Genomic DNA, 16,297 nt, shown 5'->3' with positions numbered 1-16,297 from the left:
TGGGAGAGACATTTCCTTCCCTGATGAGAGTAAAGAGGGAAGAGAAGCTCATATTACTGACTTGGAGAGTCTTATCTATTACGGATATTTTCTATTTTTTTTTAAGATTTTATTTATGTATTTGAGAGAGAGAGAGCACAAGTGGGGTGAGGGCCAGACGGAGAAGCAGGCTTCCTGATGAGCAGGGAGCCCGATGCAGAGCTCGATCCCAGGACCCAGGGATCATGACCTGAGTGGAAGGCAGACCTTAACCGACTGAGCCCCCGGGTGCCCCTATTACAGGAATGTTCAATGTGGCTGCCAAGAAGTCTTTGAGACATTTCTTCAGAGGACAAATCCATGGTCAAGCAGAAAGGATTGTCCGCCCAGGGTCTTCCCAGCCCAATGTCAGGAGCTGGCATTCCAGAGTGTGAGAAATATTCCCCCAAAGACCCCCAGATGTCCCCCGCCCCCCCACACACGTTCCACTACCGCAAGACCCTGGCTGCCCTGGGGGAGCGAGGAGAGTGTCAAGCCCAAAGGCAGGTCAGGCTGCTGGGGGGGGGGGGGGCTCCGAATCTGTGGGTGGCGGGTGCAGAGCAGAGAGAAAGAGGAGGAAGAGGAAGCTGTTCCCTTTGAATGGCTTATTTCTGGACTTTATATACTGGCTTGAGAGCCTCCTAGCCCTCACTGCCTGACAGCATTGGAACCGGCAGTGGACTAAGGGTCCTGAACCCCATTGCTGCTGGCAAGGGCGAGCACAGAAGCCTGAGCACCCTCCACCCTCGCCTACCCCCGCCCCCGAGACAGTAGGCCGGTCGGATGTGGAGGGCATGACCCCCCGAGGGGCTTTCAAGACCTAAGCTGAGCTGACTTAGCTCTTCTGTGTTCTCCACCGAGTCCTGAAAGCTCTCTCACAAGCCCAATTTCTCTACCGGGTCTCTTGTCTCTGTGATACTGGAACATGGTGAAAAGTGGTAGGTCCATTTGTCCTTCGATGCTTCAGCCCTGGGGACGGGGTCTGGGAGCTACAGTGAGTTCTGTGTCGGCCACCCCAGGCACGGACTGCAAGGTCTGAAGACCTCTGCTGACCCCGTTGCCTCTTCTCCCAGCAGACCCTCCCCAGACCCTCAGCTGGAATCCCGAGCCCATCTCAGTGGTGCCCATACTCAGCGACTTTGCTGAAGTCTTCACAACAGAGAGGAGTGTGATAGGAGGCTTCCCTCGTCCTTGCTTTACGACTGAATCCCTTACCTTTTAAATGAACTGCTGTAGGGAAACAAGGAATTCCTCACAGCCATCGTGCCCACGCCCGCGTGCAAGGTTGGCAGGTGGATGGGCAGAATGGAGTTCCTTTTGGGGAAACCCACACGCACCAGACAACCTCTCAGTTCCTTCAGAAACACGTTCTGGGGGCGCCTGGGTGGCTCACTCAGTGAAGCGTCTACCTTAGGCTCAGATCATGATCCCAGGGTCCTGGGCTGGAGCCCCATGTCGGGCTCCCTGCTCAGCGGGGAGTCTGCTTCTCCCTCTGCCTCTGCCTGCCTCTCTGCCTGCTTGTGCTCTCTCCCTCCTTCTCTCTAAATAAATAAAATCTTAAAAAAAAAAAAAAGGAAAAGAAAAGAAACACATTGTGAGTCACTGATGCTCATGGGGAGGTCCCACTGGGAGCACCCCAAGGGCAGGGTGTGTGTGTGGCTCCTCTTTGTAACCCCTGAACCCCCATACTGCCTGGCGGTGGAAAGACACACGTCGAATAAATGAATACCAAAGAGCATCTTCTATTTTAAGCCTCTGTGAAGTTATTTGCTTCTGTCTATACCCCCTAGCCTCCAAGAGAACAGAAAGACAAGTCACTCCCAAACCCGAGGAAGAGAAGGCAATGCAGAGCCTAACGCTGCCCGGGGACCAAGGGAACCTTCCAGGTAAGAGGCGGGTCTGCACAGCGGTCTGGCCGCCTCCCAGGCCGACCCTGCTCCTGCGGGCGCACCCTGTGCTCCCCGGGGGAGGGACATCTGGTCCACCATCCTCTTCTTACAGGATGTCAGGGAAGCGAGAACATCTGTGCAGTGTTTACAGGGTCTAGGGCCACTATCCTTTCCAGCCCGAGAGGGCTCTGGGCTTCCTCCCGCTCCAGGAGCTGAGCCCAGCAGCCCTGGGCTCAGGTCAGCTCAACCCGGTGCAACTGAACTGAGTTCAAAAGCATGTATGATGCTGCTCACGGTGCCCGGCCCTACAGACTGCGGTGTCAGCCCTCGAGGAAATGCGCTTGTTTTCCCTTCAGTACAAGACAACAACTGCCAGCCAAGCACCTTACCTCAAAATGTTGCTTATAAACAGAGGTGTGAGACCTGCTGGGCTATGCTGGGGAGCACTAAGGCCACCGACAGACAACTCCAAGCTAATGGGATGCGGGGGAGCGAGCAAGACTCCAAACGAGCCTCGCTCAGATCAGGTCCTCAGGTCACGAGGACACAGAGCCTGTTAGGAAAACCTGAGTTTTGGGGGGACCTACCAACTTTTACAAGACCCTCTGTCCTGTGTTAATTTTATTATTTTAAGTTAAACAGAAGTTAAAAGACAGCTACACTCACATTTGGGAGTAAGGTCTTACTCAGGATCTTTCTACTGATCACCTTTTTAAAACTAATTTTAATTTATTTGCAGCTTCCAATATATATAAAAAAACAAAAGACAAATCGAGGGGCACTGTTGCAATATCATACTTTTTATCTTGGACCTCCAACTTCGGGCTGACTGGCATTTCAAAACACATTTAATTGTTCATTTTTCTCTCTTTTTCTCATATTACCCTGAACAGTTATTTCAAGGTCTTTACGGAAGTCAAAGTTTGTTGTCCTTATTCAGGAGATGACCAGCCACTGGTTCTGGCAGACCCTCTTAATGGGATGTTTTCATTCAAGAGAAGCAAACGTCATTTAAACAGGTTCCGACCATTACAGATTTTATTGGCTGTAAAAGAAATTTTCTTCTGAGACTAAACCTAAGTTCAGCCATGATCTGGAAGGTGCTACACTAGAGCCGATCCCATGGGACAGGTCGGCTCTCCACTTGCTGCCGTGGGCTTCCCTCTGGGGCAGGGGGTTTATGTGTAAGACACTTTTAAAGGTCATACTGGGTATTCGGACCGTGGAAGGTCTGGAAGGCCAGAACCCACGTCTGGGGAGAGAGGGTACATGTGCTTCCGTATACGCAGATGTGGGGTTGGGTAGGGCACCCCGAGAATAAAACAGAGCAGGACATGATCCCTGGGGTCAAAGACCAGTCAGGCTTGGCTTTTAGCTAGGCGAGTGGAAGGTTTGAGGGCATGGAGAATTTCAGAGGCTTTGGCAGGGCTCACATAGAGCAGGCTTTAGGCATGGTTTGATCAGAGATCAGGTTCCATTTCCCCGAGCTTCTCTCAGCCCTCCCCTCCCTCTGGTGTTGGCTCTATCTCCAGTTCTTCCACCACAGCCCCAAGAGGACCAGCAGCCACCACCTGAGGAAGGACCTCCTCGCTTAGAATGGACATCGGGGGTGGGCTTCACCTTCCCCTGGCCGCAGTGGGCTTGAGCCTACCTTTATCCTTCAGCTGAGACTGCCCCCCCTCACTCCTGAGCACTTATGAGAACCCTCGCCATCACAAGGAGCCGCTCATTGCCCTGGGCTCCTCAGTGACAACACTCAGGACATTGTGCCTCCAGGCGTCATCTTCATTCAATCACTCACCCCCTCCCACGGGAGGGACAGGGTCTGGGTGCCTTCCCTCGCTCGGAGTGCCTGGCAACGTTCCGGACGCACAGACCTCTCAGCACATACTGGTGCAATAAAAGAAAGAAAGAATGAACAGTAAGAACCGAGGTCCGGTCTCCAGCAAGAGGCAACTCGGGTTCATGGGATGCCTTCCGAACTTCCTGTCCCTGTTCCAGGTCACTGCAGGGAGCCTCCTTCCTGGGACCACGAAGATTCAGAGAGAATCTACCACTTTGTGGTGGGGCAGACGGTTCACTACCAGTGTGCGCCGGGATTCAGGGCCCTGCGGAGAGGTTCTGCCCAGAGCGTCTGCAAAACCGTCTCAGGGAAGACCCAGTGGACGCGGCCCCAGCTCAAGTGCATAAGTGACAGAGAGGATGGTCAGTTCCCAGGTATGGAGGCACCCGCGTGGGCCCGTCCCCCTGCTTTTCCCACTGGGCTGCGCGGAGTGGAATTCCCGGCCCGCCGGCTCCGTGACTGCAGGCAAACTACTCCATCTCCTCGGGCCTCTGTTTTCTCTCATTCTAGAAAATACACCAGATACACTAAGGTCCCTATCACCTCAGGCTCCCCGCACCCTGAGTGCGGATAAACGGTAGAAGGTGGAAGAGGAGGGAGATCTCGCGAGTGTTCACTGGAGACAGTGCTGCCCCTTCCTAGCCGATCCTGAAATCTGACCTCTTCTAAGCTACCAGAACTTTCTCTCATTCAAAAGGGCAAGGCCAGCCTGCCAGCATGCACTTCTAGTTACGGATACATAACGTGAACTCATTATGTGTCTGGCAGTCCACCGTTAGCCCGCTCCTGCTCCTCGCGCAGTGCCCCTCCGGGCTTTGGTAAAAGCACCAGTGTGCAGGGAAGGGGCCAGGTCAAGCAGGGACGTGACCGTGTGTGCGCGCGTGCACACACACACACACTCATTCAGACATGCGTGCAACCCGCCACACACACCACACTCATTCAGACATGCGTGCAACCCGCCTCTGCGGAGGTCTGCTATTTTCATTCCGAAAGCGTACTACTATTTTTACAACCCAAAGCCGCTCAGATTTAAACATCAGTGTTACAGGTTTCTCAGCTCGCGCCCGTTGGTTCTGAACTCTCCCCGGAGTTTCCCTGGGTGAAATCTGAAACCGCCCCCATACACGGAGCGCGCAGGGAGAGACCAGAGAAAGAGGCGGGCCACCACTGGCAGGTGGCGGTTTGAATAAGCAGAGGAACTTACACGGGGCTAGTGTGGGGCAGCAGAAAGAGGCATGGACACCCGAGCTCGGCCACCGGATCTTACAAGTTTATAACGAAGCCTTAACGGGGTTAGTCACTGATGCTCTGCAGGTGTTCTCGATGGCCCATGGCTAGCTCCAGGCTGTGTCCTTGGAGCAGCCTCTGGGAGCGGGAAAGGCAAGCGGGGCCCGTATTCCGAGCACAGGGAAGGGGTGAGGGGTCAGCTGGCACTTGCATCCTTCTGATGACATTCCCCGACCGTGCGCTGGCAGGGAGCCACGTGGCTGGCCGGGCGCCTGTTGCATGTGTCCCCTCCCGTGTCAGAGGATGGGAGGGCAGGGTCCCAGGTAACTGCAAACAACCACAAGGGGCAGGGAACCTGTCCCCGAGAGAAGCTGTCCTTTTGTGCGTTTCTACTTCATTTGCTGTTTCGGGGCACTTGGGCACGGATGACCTGTTTCCAAGCCACTGGTGGAAACCAGGGCTGACCAGGAACCTGGGGAAGGAGAGGCTGCTTGGGGTCCCACAGCGCCAGGGTCAGGGTCAAAAGTCCCTCTCGCCCGGGGGTGCTGGGGCCGTTCCCGCGTGCCTGTGGCCTGTTGTAGAGGGACCGGACCCCCAGACCACGTCAGAGAAGGGAGATCCGCACCCCACTGTGTCCGGGTCAGCTGAGGACCCCTGTGTGCCCCACCTTCATCACTCCCTCTCTCCAGCAGATGACGAAGACGAGCCTGAAGCAAGCACCCTCGCGCTCCCTGGGAGAGACACTTCCCGTCCCTTGATGACAGCAGGTACTACAGGTAAGGCTGGCGTTCCTGGGACAGCGATGAGAGCACGGCCCTGAAGCCACCAGGCAGGAGAGGGAAGACAGGGTGCCTGGGGCAGCCCCTCCCACAGCCGGGTCAGCAAGGCCACCCGCCCCTCTGACCTCCCAACCCTCAGACGAGTCCAGAGCAGGGCCCCTGGGTCTCAGTCAGCTGGGCTTCTGATCTTGGTTTCGGCTCAGGCCATGATCTCAGGGTCATGCGATCGAGCCCCGTGTCCAGGTCTGTGCTGGATACAGTGGGTTTAAGTTTCTCTCTCTCCCTCTGCCCTCCCCTCTGCTCTCTCTTTCTCTCTCCAATAACTAAATAAATCTTTACAACAAATAAACATGTCAAAAGCAAGGGTCAGGACCAGGAGAAGCCAGGTGAGGACGGCACGTCGACGCAGAAGGCGGCGTGCTTGTCCGTCCCTCGCCCTCCCCCAGGCTCCGAGGCTCTAGCTCGCCAGAGGCCCCGTGCTCCCCAGCGAGCGCGGCCTGATACGCAGCACAACTGAGCACCTTCTCCTCTCTCGTGCACAGATTCCCACAAGCACACAGAAGTGGCTACCACGATGGAGTCCTTCCTGTTCACCTCCGAGTACCAGATAGCAGGTGGGTCGGGGGCTCATGGGTCCCGTGGACAAAACGCAGCCCAGAGCCTGTGGGATATGTTGCTTGGTGGTCTGGGGCGACAGACGGTCGGTCGGTTGGCTTCAAACACCCGCTCCTGACCCTGTCTAGTAGTCCTACGAGTAAAAGACTAACCCAGACACGAATGGCACAAACTCACCGCCGTCGGCCGCAGTGAGTGCGGTGGGAGGGCTCAAAGCAGCACCGAGAGCTCCTGCAGGACGGACCCGAAATGACAAAAGATCCCATAAACCTCACAGTGGTTTCCTGGTAGGAGAGAAAAACAGGCTTTGAGAGGGGAGGAAAAAAACGAGCTCACAGAAACAGAGAGCAGAGCGGGGGTGGCGGGGGCTGTGGGCGCGGGAAGCCGGGAGACGCTGGCGGAAGGACAGAGACTCCGGTCAAAGGACGACTCGGTCCCGGGGAGCTGGTGGACAGCGTGGGGACTCTGGTTAACAGTGGGGTGTCGTAGGCCCCGAAACTGGCTAAAGGAGTAAATGTGCAGTGTTCTCACCGCGAAAAGGACCCGGCAGACAGGAGGGCTGGTGGGAGGTGTGAGGGCTGCGGCCCCAGCGTGGTGTGATGTGTACTCACGCCAGACCAATGCCGCGCACGTCGTCGGCGTCTGCCCTGCTACACGACTGCGCATCCAGAGAGTTTGGGGGAGAAAAGGGAAAACGCGCTGTGAAGAGCATCCAGGACAGCTGTTTGGCCGGGTAGGGGGGCAGGGGGGCAGGGGGACAGGGGGGCAGGGGCTCCCGCCCGGGGAAGGCAGCATTTGGGGAGCAGAAACACTTTCAAGAGAGGCTCGTTGCCCCTTGTGTTTCGAGCTTTCCTTCACCCATCGCAGGCCTCCCCGGTGGCCTCCCTAACCGAGGCCCCGACCCTTGGTGGAGAGCGTGCTGGTCGGTTAGCTCAGCCTTCCAGAAAGAGGCAAGCCCCTCATGGAAAGGTGCCAAGACCTCTCCCACCTCCCTGGGCTCCAGCCCCGGGCCGAGCCTCCCAGGAAACCATGTCGGGGTGGGAGCTGCACTCTGAGAAGGGAAGGCGGGAAGGCAAGCGCTCTGGTCTTCAGGAAACCCCTGCTCTGGGGGGATTTTCTCAGGTTGCTCGGCCAACCCAGCCCAGCGGGAGCCTTAACGAACGGCTTCTCTGTTGACAGTGGCCGGCTGTGTTCTCCTCCTGGTCAGCGTCCTCCTCCTGAGCGGGCTCACCTGGCAGCGGAGATGGTGAGTCCCGGGGGGTCAGGGTCACGAAGCCCTGGCCGGAGCTGGCAGGCGGAGCCGGTGTGCGAAGAGCTCAGGCAGAGAAACCCTCACCCTGTCCTCCTACTAACCAGCAGCGGTTTGGGGAGTCACAGAGAACTGGTCAACCCACACATCCCCAGAGCGGCTGGCAAGAACCCAAGCATGAGGAAATGGGAAAGGAAAGGAAACTAGCATTGGCTGAGCGCCTACTGTATGGCAGGCTCCATGCGTATCTAAGGAACATTCCCACAACCTAACTTCTCAGGACATTTGAAAGAGCTGCATGTTCCCCGATCCAGCCACGCGAACAGGGGTGCATGGCAGAGGCCAAAATAACAGCCCAGATGTAGAGCCCAAGGCCTTTCTGCCCCCGTCACGTGGCCGGAAGGAAACCAAGGGCAGCGTCCCCCTGAGTTTTCCTCTCCTGTGCTCCCCGCTCGACCTACTGCAGATACTCAGACCAGCATGCCCTTGACTGGGACGTGACCCATGTGTGGCCTTAATTGCATTAACTTGTATTTTCAACAGTGGTGGCCAATTAGAACAACCAGGAGAGACTTTTTTTTTAAAAAATACCAATGCTTGCCCTCCAGCCAGGATCCCTAGGACATCAGTGCTTTTTTTTTTTTTCCAAATGGGATAGAATTCATCATTCTGACCATTTTATTTTATTTTTTTTAAGATTTTATTTATTTGACAGACAGAGATCACAGGTAGGCAGAGAGGCAGGCGGAGAGAGAGAGAGAGGAGGAAGCAAGTCTCCCTGCTAAGCAGAGAGCCGATGTAGGGCTCGATCCCAGGACCCTGGGATCATGACCTGAGCCAAAGGCAGAGGCTTTAACCCACTGAGCCACCCATTCTAACCATTTTAAAGTGCATAATTCAGTGGTTTGGGGCAATGTTGTATATATGCCACCACTGTCTCATCACACATCAGAACATTTCCATCATCCCAAAAGGAAACCCTGTACTCCCAATTCTGCGTTCCCCCCAGTCCCTGGAAACCACAAGTCCACTTCCCATCCCTGTGGATTTGCCCGTTTGGGACATTTCCCATAAACGGAACCATACAGTGTATGACCTTGTGTGACCGAGACACCAGTATTTCCTTAAAGCTCCTCAGGGGCACCAAACACACACACGTCCAGTTTTGACAGCTCTGTGCTAGGCCAGCAGTTCCCGAACTTGAGTGGGCTTGTTCCTCAGAAGCTGCTGGAGGGCTTGTTAAAACACGGACTGCCAGGCCCTGCCTCCGGAGCTTCTGATTCAGCAGGTCTGGGGTAGGGCTTGAAAATCTCCATTTCTAGCCAGTTCCCAGAACATATTGATGCCGCTGTTCCGGGCACCTGACTTTGAGAACTGCTGCACTAGACAGAGAATATGAAGGTCAAGAGAGTAAATTCATTTCACACACACATAGGCCACTTTCTCCCTCCTTTTAGGCAGACCTCCTATGTCACTCTCCTGACTCTCTGGGACATCCCTAAAGCACCACCCCCGTGCCCCCCACCAGAGTGCCATCGAACCAACCTTGACATGAGCTCCCCAGGAAGACCCTGAGAAGACACAGGCTCAACCCCTCCCTCAAATCCCAGAGCTCTTAGATCCTACAGTTAGCCCAGACAGGGGAAACCGCAGACGTCTTTGATCATTCTATCGGTCATAAGGCCCACAAATACTCCTGATTTCCCTCATATGAATCAAAGAGCGCCGATTACCGAGGTGGGGTGGGTAAGGCCCCTGGGGTTATTCTATCAGGAATTACTCATATAGAGACCTGACCATCTACCAACTTCTCCATTAGCTGATTCCTAAGGCATTGTTTTAGGATTATGTGCGATGGGGTGTGTCAGGGGCTCAGGATATTGTGGGAACTCAATATGTGCTCTCCCCTCCCTTTGCTGACAAGACTTAATACCTCCTCAAGGAAATTCTCACTTGGTAGCTTCAAGATGAAGAGCCTTCAGACACAAAGGCAGGAAGCTATTTGGGAGTGGCCAACATTTGGGATTTGTGTTGTGACATAAGGAACAGCCTAAAACTAGATGAGTTCCTGCAAGCTCTCCGAGAATGACCGTCTTCCAGGAGACCCACACTCCTTCCCCAAACAGCCTTCTCCCACCAGGTCCAGCCAGCCGGAGAAGCCTTCCCCAAATCTAATTTCATCTGATGGTGCCCTCTTGTGACCACACAGAAATCCTACATGTGACTTTTCTGTTTTTCGTTTTTTGATTTTTGGACCAATTACTAGGGATAAACAGCTGTTGGCTTCCCCTGACTCCTAACAACCAAAAGCCAAAAGCTAAATTTTCATGAATCTTGTGAACCGTTTTTAAGCACAGCCATTGTCAAAAATTCAGTATGTAAACATAGTTACATAGATCATATTGAAAACAAAGTTAATACATACTGGGAAGTAGCCACTCTCTAATTACTTAACTGCTTTATTTGTTCTCAGGGTTATTTCAATCTATTGTCTCTATATTATCGAGGCATTGCCGCACAATGGTCTGCTACTACACACCTCTTCCAGTTCTGTGTTTGGTTGTGTCACGTTGGTAGCTAGAAACTGGGCTTGGTGGGAGTCCTGACGCCATGGAAACAAGCCAACTCTTTTAAAGAGCTGGTTGTTAATCATTTTCCAGCACGCCGTCCTCACAGCCTTGCCCCCTGTGAGCTCCCAGGACGTAGGAAGGGATCAGACATTCCTGTGGACTCAGTAAGGGCTGGGGAAGGTCTAGGACTATGCTGTCCAACAACACACTAGCCACTGGCCACATGGTGGATATTTAAGCCTAAACTTAAATAAATGAAACAACATTAAAAATTCAGTTCATCAGTGACACTAGTCACATGTCCAGTGTTCAGTAGCCACAGATGGCCACCTCATTGGACAACACAGATACAAAACATTTCCATCATCAGAAAGTTCTTACAGTACAGAGTTGGCTAGAAACGGTGCTATCAATTCATGAAAGTCACTTAGCACAGTTACTATTATTCTTTTCTGTACCTACTGCTCCCCCACATAACTCAAAAAAATGTATAGAATATCTCTTGTATAGATGTGGATCAAAGACCAAGCTTGCAGTTAGCACGAATGAGTTCTGGGGATCGAATACACAGCATAGAGATCATGGGCAATAATGCTGTATTCTATACTTCAAAGTTGCTAAGAGACTAGATCTTAAATGTTCTCCCTGCAAAAAAGAAATGATCATTATATGACACAGTGGAGGTGTTTGCTAGTGCTACGGTGGTAACCATGTTGCAATATAGTGATACAGTGTGTATAAAAATACATAAACATGTTGTATGCCACACACTTATACCATGTTACTGTCAATCGTATCTTAATTTAAAAAACAAACAGTATCGCAAGAACATCTGCTTTGTGCCAAGCACTTGCTAGGCCTAAAGATGAATAGGAAGAGGAAAAAGAGAGTTCAAGTACAAATTTTTAAATCCCAAGATTGAGGGGTAATAGGAGCAAAAAGAAAGGACACTGAATCCTACGCGGGGGTGCCAACAAGAGTAGACGGTGCCTACAGCCAGATACAGGAAGTTGCGAGATGGCTGCTCAGCGGCAGGGAGCATGGGGAGAGGTAACGCGGTGTGAATGGACGTGACAATGTCTGGGAGAAGTCAGGCAGCTCTGAACATCAGGTTGTGAGGTGCGTGGGTAGCAGGGACGGCCGTGCTGTGGGGATGGACGGTGACCACATCATGGAAGACCAGGTCAGCCAGAGGGGCTCAGACCCCACCTGAGGAAAACAGCCACAGAAGCTTGACCTGGGGACAAATGGTAGCACTGGCCCTTCAGACAGTCTGGCTGTGACAGAGGTGAGACGGAGGGGACCTAGGAATCATGGTGGCAGTTATGACGCAATATTTAGAGAGACAAGGTGAGCATGAGCAAGGTCAGTGGGCACACACTAAAAAGAAGGAAGAGAATCATGAAATACATAAAGGGGGTCAAATGAGCGGGATTTGCCAGCAAATGGGCAGTAAGGGTTAAGGAAGATGGATGCAGCACGGATGACCCCAAATTTTCAAGTATGATGGGGGACCCCTTAGCCTCTTGGTGAAATAAATGCAAACAGCAGGACACCCCTTGGGGCATCAGTCCCAAAGCAGAACCATCCTGCGGTAGGTTCCCTGAGACCCACCCAGCCCTGGAGCAGACAAGGAAATAGAAGATCTGCTCCCGGCACAATGGTTGTTGAATCTTCGTGCTGTAGGAACCAGGGGCAGGCAGTCGGGACCTCTGGAGGCACGGAGAGGCCTTGGGGTCATATTTCAGGCTGTGGGAAGGTAACAGGACCCCGGGATGGAATTTTAAGTTAGCAGGTCACCGGGGGTTTATGTTGAAGGCTCTCCCCACAGCGGGGTAGGGTAGGGATCACATTTCTTCCTCCGTGCGGTATTACACCCACGACTGACTTAGCTGTATCCCTGCAGGAGGAAGAGCAGAAGAACAATCTAGAAAACTGGGAGTGGTAAGAAGCCAAGGACAGCTCACAGAAGTCGTGGAGCCCAAGCAAATTCAAACAAGTCGAACGCTCGGCCAAGAGGCATCTCCTGGGACCTCTTGGGTTTTGGAAAACTCTGCCGTCGCATGCTGACCCACCGGACCACTGCAAACTCAGGACACAGCCAGCTCCGTAGTACCAACGAGTGGACCCGACCGGCTTCTGGGCAGCAGATCCAGGGTCACTGGAGGAACAGGAAGCAACAGCCGGAACTGTGGGTCTTATTTTCGCGTCGGCGTGGTCATTCAAGCTTGAACAGCATGAGACTCTCCACACCATACACAGTACAGAGAAAAGTAGCTTCGTGTTAATTTCACCCTAACTTCCCAGTTTAGGAAAACCCTAGCACGAATGTAAATAGACACACACACACAGTCCCCTCCCTATGGAACTGGGGGATGGACGCAGATCCTTCCCGGCCGCTGGTTGATTAGCCCATTCTCCAGGCCATGTCCTGTAATGAACTCGGAATCTTTTTGTCCTTGGCTCAGTCCTCTAAACTAGCCCCCTTCCACGGAACCTTCAATCTGAATTTCTAAACAGAAGCCACAGCAGCACTCTTTGGGTAACACTGACAGAGGGCAACCTCTGGGGATCCCATAGCTTTGGCATTTAGGATTATTTACTGGAGGTACGCTGGGAAAAGACAGGAAAACTAAGTCCAAGGTAACGAACTGTGCCTAATAAAAAGCTCTATGTGTACCTTACTAACACGCCCCCTCCAGAGTTAGTTTCTGTGGGATTGTGTTAAGTGATGATCTGAATTGGGTCTGTACCAATGTGATGTTCACAGACACATCACATGCAAATGCCTACATTTTCCAATCAGCATCGTAAAAGCACTGATAAAGGACGGAAGAGCACTGATAAAGGATCACTGCATTTGATGTTTAGGGATGGAAGGAAGAAGGAAGTGTGGTGCAGGGAGGGTGATCCCACAGACAGAAGGTAACCTGGAAAAGGTCACTCCTTAGTAGCCATCAAACTGTTAGCAACGCAGTTAGCAAATCAGATTTACCTGGAGGCCAGGTTGAGGGTGGGCAGGGGGGGTGCATCTGCGGGTCTCTGAGTCAGCAGTTGCCGGCCGAGGACTTACACTGGTAAAAAGTTCCAGGTGATGCCACTGAGGCTGGTCTTGAGACCACACTTTGAGAACCTCTGGGTTCTAGGCCTCCGTGCCCATCCACTCGCATAAATCACGTGATTAAGGAGACTAATGAAAGGTTAAAACCAGCCCGTTTGCATTTCTGAATTCAGGCCAGAAAAGTGTTATTTTTAAAATGGACAGGCATCAGCAGGTCCATATCCAGATGAAAGAACCATTTTCTGCCCTGTCTGTGACTAACCAGGTACAATGCCCATTCCAGTGTCCACTTCCCCATGCCCCCAAGTACATGTTTTCTGGGTTGAGAGGAATCTCAGACCAGAAAAAAAAAAATTTTTTTTAGTGTTACTTCTCTTGAGTAAAATTGAACTGAATTATCATGACTCACTGGGGGGGTGGTGCATGAGAACAAATGTCTTAAATAATAATTAAGATGTTATTTACCTTCTTCATGCTCATTCTAAGTGTATGGTGGAGTTTCCAAAAACTACATGTTATGTGATGATGTCATCTCTCTGATGTTAACACGTAATGAGTTTATTACCATTGTTTATGAGAGAACTAATAAATAATATTAATAAATAATATTTTTAGGGGCGCCTGGGTGGCTCAGTGGGTTAAGCCGCTGCCTTCGGCTCAGGTCATGATCTCAGGGTCCTGGGATCGAGTCCCGCATCGGGCTCTCTGCTCAGCAGGGAGCCTGCTTCCCTCCCTCTCTCTCTGCCTGCCTCTCTGTCTACTTGTGATCTCTCTCTGTCAAATAAATAAAATCTTAAAAATAAATAAATAAATAAATAAATAATATTTTTAAACTTTCTTGGTTTTAATGTCTAAATGTGGTAAGTATCCCTGACTGTAACTACACAGATGAAAGCAGATAAAATCTCTTTGGGATTCTCAATAGTCTTCTTTTTCTTTCTTTCTTAGGGAGATAGAGCCCAGAAAGGGGCAGAGGGAGAGGGAGAGAGAGAATCCTAAGCAGGCTCCATGCTGGGCGTAGAGCTCGACGCCATGACCAGAGCTCCATCCCATGACCCTGAGATCATAACCCAAGTGAAAATCAAGAGCTGGGCATTCACCCAACTGGGCCACCCAGGCGCCCCACCTCGATACTTTTTAATAACGTACAGAGGTCCTGACAAATAGGTAACAAACACATCGTCATTGGTCATTCCAGAAATCCAAATCAAAACCACAATGCAATAGCCCTCCATAGCCATTAAGATGACTCTCGGCCAAAAGGAGAATAACAAATGTGGGCAAGGATGTAAAGAAACAGGAATTCTCGTACATTCCTGGTGGAAATGTAATAGGTGCGGACACTGTGGAGAACAGTCTGGGGATTCCTCAAAACATTAAATATACAATTACCACATGACCTGTCAATTCCAAGGGATACCCAAGAGAGATGAAAAAGTATGTCCACACAGAAACTTGTATGTGACTATTTCTAACAGCACGATTGCCAGACAGCCAAGAGGTGACAACAGCCCAGGTGCCCATCAATGAAGAAATGGACTGGTAATTTGTGGTCTCTCCACACACTGCAATGTTATTCAGCCATGAAAAGGAATATAATACTGATACAGTATGGATACGTGGTGCAATGTGGATGAGTTTCAGAAACATCATGCTAAGGGAAAGAAGCCAGGCACAAAGGGTCCCATGTTATAGGATTCCTTTTATATGATACACCCAGAGTAGGCAGATCCATCGAGGCAGAAAGTAAATGAGAGGTTGGACACTTGGGTGGCTCAGTGGGTTAAAGCCTCTGCCTTCGGCTCAGGTCATGATCCCAGGGTCCTGGGATTGAGCCCCGCATCGGGCTCTCTGCTCAGCAGGGAGCCTGCTTCCTCCTCTCATTCTGCCTGCCTCTCGGCCTACTTGTCATCTCTGTCTGTCAAATAAATAAATAAAATCTTAAAAAAAAAAAAAACAGAATAAAAAACAAACCGAGAGTTGATGGAGGGAGGTGGGTAGAAGATGGGCATTAATGAGTGCACTTATGATGAGCACTGGGTGTTGTATGTAAGTGATGAAGCACTGTATTCTACTGGAACCACTATTATATGTTAACTAACCAGAATTTAAATAAAAATTCAAAAGAAAAAAAGATTTCTATAATAACATTAAAAAAATAAAGTAACTTAAGGCACCTGGGTGGCTCAGTGGGTTAAGCCTCTGCCTTCGGTTCAGGTCGTGATCCCAGGGTCCTGGGATAGAGCCCCGCATCGGGCTCTCTGCTCAACGGGGAGCCTGCTTCCCTTCCTCTCTCTCGGCCTGCCTCTCTGCCTACTTGTGATCTCTCTCTGTTAAATAAGTAAATAAAATCTTTGGTTTAAAAAAAAAAATGAGAGGTTAACTGGGGCTGCAGAGTGATTATTTCACATTTTACACAACACCCTTGTGAATGCACCAAATGCCACTGAAGTCCACACTTTTTATGGTTATGTGAATTTCACTTCAATTAAAAGAAACAAACAACAAAAAAAAGAGATCCTGAAACCCAACTATTTGAGTATAGCGGGTCCCAACCATGGCTCTCAAAGAATGGTCCTCAGTTCACAATAGAGGGTCCCCCAGGGGTGCAGGCAAAGGAGCACCCCCCAAGATTTCTTCAGTCTGAGGGGTTCAGATGAGGGCTCCTGTCTGCACTGTGGCTGGAGGCTGGAAGGCCTGAGCCTTGACCCCACCTCTGGACCCAAGAGTAGAACCAACCTCCCTCATTGGTTGCTTGAGGTGGACAGAAGAGTGAGCCGTGAGAGAAAAGGAGGTCATTGCCAAGAGAAGGGAGCACGGATGAGGGGAAGCAGCCACACCTTTCTCTGTGCCTTTGCTTCCAGGCAGTATTATTCTATTATGGGAGAGCCTCGATTTTCACATCAGTCATACCCTTAGAAAGCTTAGGAGGATCTAGGTCAAAGCTCTGTCATGGGAGCAGGAGAGAAAAAATGTGGACAAGTAGATTTGTAGCGCCAGCATCTGGGAGTTTTTAAGGATGTCGAAAGGCCTTCTGAGGTTC

The 16,297-nt window shown here is 51.4% G+C and overlaps 1 protein-coding gene across 3 annotated transcripts in view; it reads left to right on the top strand.

Annotated features, from left to right (window-relative positions):
• LOC111158621 (interleukin 2 receptor subunit alpha) overlaps nt 1-13,844 on the top strand; it is a 46,189-nt gene extending 32,345 nt beyond the window's left edge. For 2 of the 3 annotated variants that reach the window (XM_022520765.1, XM_022520763.1), the window contains exons 3-8: nt 1,809-1,904; nt 3,909-4,124; nt 5,670-5,756; nt 6,302-6,373; nt 7,554-7,620; nt 12,100-13,844. In XM_022520765.1, the coding sequence (XP_022376473.1) occupies nt 1,809-1,904; nt 3,909-4,124; nt 5,670-5,756; nt 6,302-6,373; nt 7,554-7,620; nt 12,100-12,124 (563 nt within the window). In that variant the 3' untranslated portion in view covers nt 12,125-13,844. The remainder of the gene's footprint in view (nt 1-1,808; nt 1,905-3,908; nt 4,125-5,669; nt 5,757-6,301; nt 6,374-7,553; nt 7,621-12,099) is intronic. The other variant, XM_022520764.1, reaches the window with a different exon arrangement.
• The last annotated feature ends 2,453 nt before the right edge of the window (nt 13,845-16,297 follow it).

Source organism: Enhydra lutris, unplaced genomic scaffold (genome assembly GCF_002288905.1).
Source record: "Enhydra lutris kenyoni isolate GAN:26980312 unplaced genomic scaffold, ASM228890v2 scaffoldscaffold61, whole genome shotgun sequence".
NCBI classification, from domain to species: Eukaryota; Metazoa; Chordata; class Mammalia; order Carnivora; family Mustelidae; genus Enhydra; species Enhydra lutris.
This window is presented reverse-complemented; position numbering and strand designations above follow the sequence as displayed.